Source organism: Bos taurus, chromosome 3, assembly GCF_002263795.3.
Source record: "Bos taurus isolate L1 Dominette 01449 registration number 42190680 breed Hereford chromosome 3, ARS-UCD2.0, whole genome shotgun sequence".
In the NCBI taxonomy this organism is placed as follows: Eukaryota; Metazoa; Chordata; class Mammalia; order Artiodactyla; family Bovidae; genus Bos; species Bos taurus.
This window is the reverse complement of record NC_037330.1, coordinates 40,484,394-40,496,969: the sequence shown is the minus strand read 5'-3', so window position 1 is coordinate 40,496,969 and position 12,576 is coordinate 40,484,394. Positions and strand designations below refer to the sequence as shown.

The window sequence follows — 12,576 nt, the reverse complement described above, 5'->3', positions numbered from 1 at the left end:
GCCGAAGCCTCCTGCTGTATTTCCCAAATTAAAAAATAAAAAAATAGTCCAATAATGCTGAGTTATTTAGGTTAGAAATTGAAGTAATTCATCCTAATAATAGGCTGATAACCTTGTTTTCTTCATTTAAGTCTCACTTGTGAGTTTAAAATGATTTTCCACTTAACACAACTGGAGAAATAGTTGAATGTGATCTGGTGTGACAAAATCACTATTATGATACAGCTTTAGTTTTTATTACGAAGGCTGTGCTTATATTTCTTAAACTGTATCAAGTAAGAAACATTCCATGGAAGACTGAATTTAAACGAGTTCAAATATAACTGATAATTGATTAAGAAAAATATGTGTACATTTAGCTATGCTTTTGAGAGCCCGATTACTTCTTTAAAATATCTTGAGACTCTGTAGAAACTAAATAAAATAGTGTGCTTACTTACCGGTTGTCCAGGATCTCCATCTTCACCCTTGTCACCACCAACACCATCTTGACCCTATAATCAGCAAAAGAAAATGAACCCAGGTATTTCTCACCATTAACTCACTTTTATCAGGAAAAAAAAGATATGATGTACCAGCTTAGTCCTTAAGATAAATTATTACCTGATAGACAAGAGTATCATTATATTCTTTCAGTTGTTCTTATTTTTAAGAATTGTAGAATCTCTTACTTTTACCATAAAATTTATGAAATTTCTTTCATATGAAATTAAAAAATATATAGTGTGCTCTGAATATAAGGAAAGGGGAAGATATAATTATTATACAAGAAGAGTGCATCCTTTAACTATGAACAAATATGATGCAGTTTGAGATATTTGGATCTTAGAACAGACTGAGGTAAAAGCAGAACTCCTATAATTTTGAAATAAAAGTAATGCTGCTCAGTTCAGTTCAGTTCAGTTGCTCAGTCGTGTCCGACTCTTTGCTGCTACTCAGATAATTAATATGTACAACCCAACAAAATCTGGAACACTAACCCAATGAAGAGATAATAATCATGCAACGCAAGTCTAATAATCTTCAAATATATAAATTTTTGTTCTGGTACACGTGGCTACAGTTTACATCTTTCTTTTCTTCCTAATTTTGAGGATCCACTGAAGTAATTAAGGCTTTTCTTTAATTATTTACTGGGAAGATTCCTCATGAAAATAATTCTTTTGTTTTCTCATGATACTTACTGCAGGGCCAGGCTCACCAGGAGGACCAGGATCTCCAGGAAAACCAACAGGACCCTAAGATAATGTTTTAAAAGGAAATAATGAAAAATAGTTTCATAAAAAGTCATGATATTCTGAAGTTTAAGAGGTAAAAGTCATGGCGAAACCATATAAAATATCTTTCTTCTGCTAGAAAATTTTTTTAAATGGTGTGAATTAAGAATGCTTATAAATATATAAAATGAAGAAAAGTTAACTTCACCAACTATGGGCCAAAGTCTCATGATTTCTAGTCTTTCTATGAAAAGTTTCAAGGAGCTTTGCCACAGATTTCACTTTAAAGAGGACCAACGTCACTCACCGGATTACCCTTAGGGCCATCATCACCTGGCGGTCCCTTAGCACCAGGAGGTCCAGCAGCACCCGGGGGACCAGCTTCTCCTTTCTCTCCTCTTTCTCCTTTGGGACCCTACGCAACATAAGAAAAACACCTGATTCTCTTGCAAGTTTTAAAACAGCTTCTTAACCTCAGCATATTAGGTCAGGTGCTTCTCTGCTGTGGGACCTGTCTCCTGCATTGCAAGACGTTTGCCACCATCCAGGTGTTATTACGTAGATGCTAGCAGTTATCCTTCCTCCAAGAGTGGCAACCAAAAATGTCTCCAGACGTGGCCAAATGTTTTCTGGAAGTCAAGGTCACCCTCAGTTTAAACCAATCTAAGTCAGAATAGTACCATCCTAATACAATTCATATATAATCACTTGATGTAGCAGGGTTTGTTCTTTTGTGGATAGTCCACGAAAGATATGTGCAATAAATATCTTACAGTTCTTAATGTTCTAATTTATGTATATGTAATATTTTTTAAATTTCTGTGTGAGTCAAAAATATGCAGAGGATAGGCAAAATTATTAAATAAAAAGGCTCTGCATTTGTGATGATTCTTAATGGACTGGAAAGGGAAACCAAGTAACTGAATCACATCTAGGAGTTAAGTTCCATGTTTAAAATACTCTGAAAGAAATATCTTATCCCTAAAACACTATATTGACAATAAGCCAGCACTTACACCTGTGCCTGCTTCCCCAGGAGGCCCTGGGTTCCCTGCTTCTCCAGGTTCACCCTGTAAAGAAGAGAAATTAGTTATCAGAACACAGAAACGATGTTTTGCATTTGTAAAATTGCCTTCAACGATGACCATGACACTTTAAACCAGCCCTTAACTCATTATGTTGTTTAAAAAGCAGGGACAAATTTGATAAAAAGAAGGAAGTTTTTCTGTTACTGACCTTAATACTTTTATTTCTCAACTGGGGAGATATTAATAGAACTGAATACGCTGGATGCTACAATTCTCATCACTTAGTTAATAGCCAGAATATTAAGCCAAGTTACCACCAAAGCACACAAAACAGACATTCACATGTTTGCTAAAAACTGTGTATTGTGTTGCATCAATATTCACATTACAATTAAACTTATGGATTAAACAATTAAAAATGTTTTCTCTCTAAAATATTAATTTGCTCTAATCAAACAATTTGGTAGTATTTTGATAATCCTATCAAATTAGTTAGTAGAGGTCTGAAGAGGAGCTATAAATAAATACAAAAAGACTATAAGATGCATACTGATACTTAGATACTAATTAAAATTTCTTCTTTTGAGCCTCTCTCTCTCTCTCTCTCTCTCTCTCTCTATATATATATATATATATATAGTTAAGTCGCTAGGTCATGACTGACCCTTTTGCAGTCCCATGGACTATAGCCTGCCAAGCTCCTCTATCCATGGAATTCTCTAGGAAAGAATGCTGGAGTGGGTTGCCATTTCCCTCTCTTACGTGTGTGTGTGTGTGTGTGTATATATTTCCTTCTCCAATATATATACTTCCCCAATATATATAGGTAGTTTTTATGATTTCCATATATAGATATGGATGGTTATTTTCTGACTCAGTGGAATAATAAATAAACCTCCTAGACTAATAGATTTTCTCTTGTGAAAGTCTGTTATTAACTCTTCATACTTAGAAATGCATACAAACACAATATTCTGTTCAAGTAATCATTCAAGTGAAGTAATAGAGTACATTGATGTGCCATGTATGTTTCTATGCAAAACCCATAGTAGTAGAAACTCTGAAATAAAAATTATTCTAATTAAAAAAAATGAGGCCTGAATTTCCTTTAATTTTTAACTTGGCTATTTCTAATGTTCCTGGCACAAACCGACTGTTCATGAATTTGTTTGAAATCAAATATCAACATAATTCCAAGGGAGAGACTATTTTGTGTACACAATTTCTTATTCTTTGAGAATATGCACATATTTTAACTTTTGAAATTGTCTGCATAATGAGGGAAGAGATCAAGTACTTTCTAAGAATTTATTAGTACTATTATTGTGTATAAATTATTTTCTCTCTCAAGATAAGTAGAAAATATTTCCAATTATCGTGAATAAACTTTATAAGTAAAATATTATATTTACATTATTTTCAAAGCAATGAATAATTCAGCAATCCCAGGATGATGGAATAAAATGTAGGTGATATTTTAAAGGTCATTATTCACATCTTTGAAAAAACTTAAGTGGTTTTCCATTCAAATCAAATGTAAAATGTCCATATTAAATTCATTGTATGGAATGTATATAGTATACTGCATGGAGAAGGCAATGGCAACCCACTCCAGTACTCTTGCCTGGAAAATCCCATGGACGGAGGGGCCTGGTAGGCTGCAGTCCATGGGGTCGCTAGGAGTCAGACAGGACTGAGCAACTTCACTTTCACTTTTCACTGTCATGCATTGGAGAAGGAAATGGCAACCCACTCTTGCCTGGAGAATCCCAGGGATGGGGGAGCCTGGTGGGCTGCCATCTATGGGGTCGCACAGAGTCGGATACGACTGAAGCGACTTAGCAGCAGCAGCAGCAGCATACTGCATAACCTCAATTAGATGGAATTTAAAAAAGCCAAGCTCACCCAAGCAGAGAGTAGATTGGTTGTCACCAGGGGTTGGAGACTGGAGCCATGGGGAGATGTTAGTCAAAGGGTTCAAAATTTCAGATACTCAAGATGAATAAGTTCTAGAGATCTAATATGTAGCAGTATGACTAAATACATATGAAAATTACATTTTTGGTTATATTATAGACAAATGTGCACAATATAAATAGCAATTACTTAAGATGATCTTAATATTATCTCTAAAGATCCCATTTAAAATTGAAAAAGGATGGAACAAGATCACAAGTAAAGCGATAATACAGTGAAACAAGACTAGATTATATAAATTAAATATTTCTAGTATCAACAAGGCTATACCATGCTTATTCTAAGTAATAGTAGTGTATTTACAATAATGTAAATTCTATGAAGACCACTGGTATATGAAAGAGGTGGTAGATTATACAATTATTACTTATCATTTAACCATTTTATCCCATTCTATAACACACTTGTTCAGATTAAAGCCCCCTTCAGAAGGGACAGCAAATTACTCTGTCTGCCTCAATTCATAAAATATGCATTCATTGTTTTGAGGAAAATACTAAAGTACAAAATCCATCAATAGCAAATATATATTACACAGAAAACAAGTTAAATTTATTTAAGCAAAGTGCAGCATGACTAAAGTAGCTTAGCTTTTCTTTTTTCTATTGAATTTGGGACTGAAAATAAATTTCCAGCATAGAAATGAGAAAGCATTCAAATCAAATCAGATTCGATCTCAAAAATCTGTAATCTACATCAAAGTATACCCTAGATTCAAAGTATAGCCAGAATCTATACCCTAGATTCTGAAGAAAAGAAAAGAAAATTAGGATTTTATTTCTATCTTGCTGTCACATAGAAATGTTTTTAAATAGAGAAAAATAAAACTCTGTTTTTAAGTACAACAAATTTAGACGTTTTAATTGTAAGAAGTCAAACACCTATCCTGACTGACCGAATTATTCTATGAAGATGCAAAAGTGGCCAGATATTACCAGATAGACTTTAAGCAAATGGAAACAGTATGGGAAGGGAATTTCCCAAAGCTCCAAACATCTGGCATCCATGCTTATCTTCTAGAGTAGGGCAGAGGATAAAACCATTAAAGAAGCAACTTAAGTACTTAACAGTACTCCCACTGTACCCAAAAGCTTTAGGAAACAAAATAAGCTGAAAAAGTTGTAAAATGATTTTAGAATTTGTTATATGGGCAGAAAACTAAAATTAGAGACTAGTCTTCACAATTATTTGTTCAGTATTAGAACCAAAAGAAGATGATGCAAAGGGAAGAAAGAGGAAAGGCATGGGCTACCTTCATCTGTCTATTACTGTGATACCATCAGATAGCAGTCTTCTCTTCTGTTAGTCTTCCTATGTCAACTGAACTCAAAGAAAAAGTTCTTTGAATTCCATTCTCAATTTATCTGCATTTTTTTAAACAGAAACTTTAAAAATATAAACCAAGAGTTAGTCAATCAGAATTAAAGAACCAGCCTTCTTATGAAGCAAGAATTAGATGAAAGTCAAAGTGTTAGTCGCTCACTCATGGTGTCTGACTTTGCAACTCCATGAACTGTAGCCCACCAGGCTCCGCTGTCCATGGGATTCCCCAGACAAGAATACTGGAAGGGGTTGCCATTTCCTTCTCCAGGGGAAGAATTAGATAATAGCTTTCAACTATTTCTAATTTAGTAATTAATAAACTATTTAAATAGGCAATTATATAAAATTAATTATAATCAAAATGCTAGAATGTGGGTGTTGGGAAGAAATAAACACTAAAGTGCTAGATTCTCAACCAATTACATATCTTTTCTGAGGACTAAATCTTTTAACAAAAATAAATCATGAATGTAATATATGATACATCAAAATTTTTGAGACTAAACAACAGAATCATTTTTATGATAAGTCTATACTTCTGATATTTATTAACAAAACTGAAGCAAACACAGGAAATTTCTAAATTTTTCCCATTGCATATTTTATAGCATGACATTTCTATGCCTCAAACTAATGAAGAATTTATTTTTTAAGTAAAACAATATTAATGTTAATTTTCTTGAAAGTTCTTTTAAGAAATGAGAGTGAATGCATAAATAACAAATAAGAGAATCATTTTATCATTTTTATAAAAAGGAAAAGCAGATATTTTAAATAAAATCATTTTCATGATAAAAGGAAACTATTCAGAGCCCAGATATTATATCAATGTCAACTATTTTGAAAAGTGCCAAAGACAGTATTAGTAATGAAAAAAGTAAAGTAAATTGAAGTCACTCAGTTGTGTCCAACTCTTTGCGATCCCATGGACTGTAGCCTGCCAGGCTCCTCCATCCATGGGATTTCCAGGCAAGAATACTGGAGTGGGTTGCCATTTCCTTCTCCAAGGGATCTTCCCAACCCAGGATTGAACCCAGGTCTCCTGCACTGCAGGCAGACTCTACTGTCTGAGACACTAGGGAAGCTCAATTAGTAATGAAAATACAATTACTGTATTTAGTAATGGAAATTTAGTAAATTTAGTAATGAAAATACATATTTGGACAATTTTGTCCAAATATCACAAAATAAATGATTAATTCTTTTGTATTGTGAAGGATTCTTTTCTCCCTTTTAAGTCAGTTGCATCAACCAATCTCTTCTATTTTCAGTAGAATGTTACTACAGACACAGTCTAATCAAATATACCTGGGTTAAAGTGGATCTTGATTTAGTCACTTTCTATTGACAAAACTTTGATGAAATTACTGATATTCTCTATATTCTGCACACTTAGCCTAAAAATGTGGATAAAGTATTATCATCATGGGGTGGTTTTGTTAATTACCAGGAGTAATCCATTTATACCACCCAGCACCATGCCTGGCAATAAAAAATGTTACACCTCTAAATCATTTTACTTTTAATTTATTTCACTATCACAGAAGATGATATAAATATGTGCAAAACATTAGAAAGACACAACTATTATAAGCCCTTAAAATACTAACTGATATTATTAAACTCCTGCTTTAACTGTCTATCACTGCATCCCTTACCTTTTCTCCAACACCACCAACTGAGCCAATGGATCCTGGAGGTCCTTGTGGTCCCTGCAGTGTAAGAAAGGGAATACAGTTATCCTTACTCTTGTAATAAGATATAAATTCATAAACATACATCCACTTGTTCTCAAAGAGAGAAATATGTGCAAGAATATCTCAAGTCATTTGAAAGATGAGACAAAATGATGAACTTTATGAAGTTGTCAAATGTGCTGGATAGCAAATAATTTAATTGTATTACATTGATTTTCAAATGCACCAGAATTCTGGAGATAAAGCAGAGGACTTTCCAACTCTAGTCATGTCAGTTGATACTTGGAACATAATTTCAATTTTTCTGCCAGTTGAGTAGATCAGATTTAGAGGATGGTTTTGCAGATTTTCTTAGTGGATCAAAATATGACTCTGATTAAGAATATTACAATCCATGCAAAAACAATATAAACCATCTCTTAGTCTTTAAATGACTTAGAAGAATTAAAACCTAAAAGCATTTTTAGTATATCTGCATGTAATTTATTTTACCTAGTTCTGGCCTGCCAGCATTAAAACCAGGAATAACAGAAGAGCAATAAAGACAAGAATAAATAACTTGCTCTTTATGAAAAGGGAAAGGCAAATGGAAACAGAACACCAAAGCCTATAAATTTGTTAATAGTAACAATAAGATAAATATGACATTACACACCTGTAATATTGGAACAATCAGTCAACAGTTAAGCTTGGGGGAGATCACTTATACAATTAAGAGGAAACATTTTTTACAGGGTAAGAAGTAAATATATTATAATGCACACATTACTCTGATATATTTTACAGAAAAAAATACAAAATTGCAAAACTTTTAGATAAAGGATGTTTGGGGCACAGACCTAGGCTACTGTAATCAAGGCAATTACTAACCATCTCCTCAACCAGTTGTAAAAAATAAAGGTTAAATCTGAAACAATTCAGCAGCAGTGTGGAATTATTATGTGCAAGACACAGTAATTTGAACTGAACAATGTGGTGCTTTAGTGAATATTTCTCACTCAATATATATTTCTCACTAAATATATAATGAATATAAACTTTGTATCTATATTATAGTAACATTTGTAGGGACTAGCTCCCTACGAAGCCTTTCTTTTCCTTTAAAAAAAATGAAGTGAGTAAATGACACTTAAGCTATTGTTCATGTAAACATTTCAAAGGAGTGTAATTATCCCCATTGTATTTTAGATACTGCCTGCCATTATGTAATATCTATATAACTTCAAAATAACTAACATATTTCACAGTCTTACATCAGCTCCATTGGGACCTTGAGGACCTCTTGGGCCTGGAGGACCAGGTGGACCCTGTAAGAGAAGAATATTAAGGTTTATGTAGACTGAACTCAAATGCATTCCTGATGTTTTCATTTTGTGATTAAGAAAACAAAAAGAAGCTTCAGTCTGCAAAATCATAGTCAATAAAGCAAATCAGGTATCATTCTTAATGGATACAAGATCATGTTAGCAAATGCTTCTTTACACATAGATATGGGGAAATTAGAACTGCAGGAAGAACAATTTAATTAAAAATTATAAAAGTCTATTAATACTATCCAGTACAATGAATTCATAATACAACTAAAATATTATATACCAGAATATACTAGAATGCTAGAGTATAAAGGAGACATAAAGTTGGGAAAATAAACAGTGCTTGAGTAGATTTAGAATTCATTAATTCTACATTTTTTATTTGTATATTTTCACTTTTTTAATGTCAGCTCTCATGTTATATATGCCAGAACTGGAATAAGATTAACTGTTTAGTTGTCATCCTTAAATAAAGGTTCTTGCTCCTGGCTATGCATTAAAATTACCTTGGGACAATTTTTGTAAAATACTGATGGCCAGAACCCCTTACTTCAAGACTGTGTTTAAATTCATCTGTAGTAAATCCCAGGGCGTTAGTACTTAGAGGTCACAGTTTATTCTCATGTCATGTTTGACTATTAGCTATTAGCTATTACCATAAATCAAAGAGAATGTATTAATGATTCAGGGGACCATAGCAAGAGTATTCAGAGAGAAGCTTGCTATGCAACTGAAACTCTTTAGGGTATTAATTAGTTATTTTGAATGGGCAATGTTTATGTTTCTTGTTCCTTATAAAATCTAACATGTAAGTATAAAATTATCAAAATATGTATTTTGAAGGGAGCAAATATTGGAGGCAATGTTTACCAAAGGGAAAGAGCAATTAGAAAATGTATTCATTTCATTATAGATGTCAATGACCCTGGCTTATTTTTTCCTTACCAAGGTAGTCCTTGATCAACAAATATATGTATTTTAAATTTTTAGCTGAAATATTAAATTTAGAGCAAAAATCCAGAATCAATAATTGAATATTATTAGGCCAAAGCATTTTGATTAAGATAAAATTCCTCATTAAATTAACAATTTGTTTTAAAGGGTAATTAATTTTTAATAGTATGTTAACATTTGTTAGTTACCCAAATCCTGGGTAACAATTATCTATTATTCACCTGTTTCACATCAAAGGCCAGAGCTAAAGCTAAAGACTAAAAAACAAAAAAAAAACAAAAAAAACCCAAAGTGTAGCAGTTTAAATGGCAACCCATTCCAGTGTTCTTTCCTGGAGAATCCCAGGGACAGGGGAGTCCCTGGTGGGCTGCTATCTATGGGGTCGCACAGAGTCCGACAGGACTGAAGCGACTTAGCAGCAGCAGCAACAATATATACACAGAGAAATAGAACACATATAACAATATATCAACCAAAAAAGGCCATATGTGTGCACAACATTATTCTGAAGAGAGAAAAAGGAAAGATAGAGAAATAGTCAAGACAGTGCAAGAAACTTTAAAAGTGGCAGGTGCAAGTCTGGGTGAGGAACAGGGAGCCAACAATCTGAAAAGTCATAACCTTTAAGACTACTTTGTTTATATTAATAAGCCTTGAGAAAGATACTAGTGATGTGGAAATTCACAATATACATCAATTCTAGAAAATAAAAACTTACCATGGGACCAACATCCCCATTTTCTCCTTTTTCACCAGGTGGGCCTGGAAGACCCTAAGAAAATATAAACAGAGAAACAGTAAAATTCATTCATGTATTTAAAAAGAAATATTTGTCCAATTTCTCATATAGAATTCAAAGTTAAATGCTAAATAAGAATGTGGAATTAAGACTCATAAACTATCATCTGTCAAAATACACATAATGCAAATATTGACTAAATATTAAGGAATCATATATGTACATTCACAAAATTCATGCTTTGCATAGTATTATACTTTTGATTTCAATTACAAGAACTAAATATATAATTTGTTCTGGGAATTTATGAATACCTAATCATTTTCTCTATCTTTTATGAGTAGTATATGGAATTAACATTGTAAAAATGTTTTTGAAAAATCTTGTTCCAAATTATTTTAGGACACCTCTTCCCGGTGAGGATTTTATAGATAGGAACAGTTAGACAAAACTCCTTTGAAAATAAATAGTCCATCCAACATATGTCCAGGGTTACAAATATCTTCGGATCTCTTGATCTGTTAATTCCAGTTCTGGATCTTAAAAACTCATAAGGCCATGAGACCTGATATATTACACTTCCTTTATTTACTCAAATCTATTTCCTTTATGTTCAATTGCAGTGTAATTGCTTTAGGAGAGGTTCTATGCTATTGAATAAAATCAGAGCAGCTGCACTCAGATTTCACCTGGCCCTATCTTTATGGGCCAGCAAAAAAAATTACTGTACTCCCCCTTGATTTTCCTAATTCCCCTCATTATATCTGTTTATATTTCCTCTTTTATAATACTTTGTACACATTTGAATTGTACACTTAAAAACACAATTGTACCACTTGTTTGCATACTTATACTCATGGGATGTCAAGGCTGTATATTGTCACCCTGCTTACTTAACTTATATGCAGAATATATCATGCAAAGTGCTAGGATGGATGTAGCACAAGCTGGAATCAAGATTGCTGGGCGATACATCAATAACCTCAGATACACAGATGACACCACCCTTATGGCAGAAACTGAAGAAGAACTAAAGAGCCTCTTAATGAAAGTGAAAGAGGAGAGTGAAAAAGTTGGCTTAAAGCTAAACATTCGGAAAACAAAGATCATGACATCCGGTCCCATCACTTCATGGCAAATAGATGGGGAAACAATGGAAATAGTGAGACACTTTATTTTGGAGCACTCCAAAATCACTGCAGATGGTGACTGCAGCTATGAAATTAAAAGACGATTACTCCTTGGAAGAAAAGCAATGACCAACCTAGACAGCATATTAAAAAGCAGGGACATTACTTTGCCAAAAAAGGTCTGTCTAATCAAGGCTATGGTTTTCCAGTAGTCATGTATGGATGTGAGAGTTGGACTATGAAGAAATCTGAGCACAGAAGAATTGATGCTTTTGAACTGTGGTGTTGGAGAAGACTCTTGAGAGTTCCTCAGACTGCAAGGAGATCCAACCAGACAATCCTAAAGGAAACCAGTCCTGAATATTCATTGGAAGGACTGATGCTGAAGCTGAAACTCCAATACTTTGGCCACCTGATGTGAAGAACTGACTCAATGGAAAAGACCCTGATGCTGGGAAAGATTGAAGGCAGGAGGAGAAGGGGACGACAGAAGATGAGATGGTTGGATGGCATCAACAACTCAATGGTCATGAGTTTGAGCAAGCTTCAGGAGTTGGTTATGGACAGGGAAGCCTGGTGTGCTGCAGTCCATGGGGTCACAGAGTATTGGACATAACTGAACAATTGAACTGAACTGAACTCATGGGACATTGCTCTTTCAGGTCAATCTTTTGTCTCTAACAACTGGCAGAGCACCAGGGAAAAATAGAGATTTTAATGAAATATAGAATTTATATTTTAAATTAATTAATTTTAATTGGAAGCTAATTACTTTACAATATTGTAGTGGTTTTTGCCATACATTCACATGAATCAGCCATGGGTGTACATGTGTCCATCAGCAGATGAATGGATAAGAAAGCTATGGTACATATACACAATGGAATATTACTCAGCCATTAAAAAGAATACATTTGAATCATTCTAATGAAGTGGATGAAACTGGAGCCTATTATACAGAGTGAAGTAAGTCATAAAGAAAAACACCAATACAGTATCAGTTCACTTCAGTCACTCAGTTGTGTCCAATTCTTTGCAGCCCCACAAACCGCAGCACGCCAGGCCCAATACAGTATACTAATGCAAGTATATGTAATTTAGAAAGATGGTAACAATAACCCTATATGCGGGACAGTGGAGACACAGCTGTATAGAACAGTCTATTGGACTCTGTGAGAGAGGGCGAGGGTAAGATCAT

General features: G+C 33.8%; 1 protein-coding gene across 4 annotated transcripts in view; it reads right to left on the bottom strand.

Annotated features, from left to right (window-relative positions):
• Positions 1-12,576, bottom strand: part of COL11A1 (collagen type XI alpha 1 chain) — a 226,127-nt gene that overhangs the window by 33,702 nt on the left and 179,849 nt on the right. For all 4 annotated transcript variants that reach the window (XM_024985040.2, XM_059881885.1, XM_059881882.1 and 1 more), the window contains 7 exon segments: positions 10,228-10,281; positions 8,496-8,549; positions 7,204-7,257; positions 2,234-2,287; positions 1,525-1,632; positions 1,185-1,238; positions 441-494 (listed from right to left, as the gene is read on the bottom strand). In XM_024985040.2, coding sequence (XP_024840808.1) covers positions 441-494; positions 1,185-1,238; positions 1,525-1,632; positions 2,234-2,287; positions 7,204-7,257; positions 8,496-8,549; positions 10,228-10,281 — 432 coding nt within the window.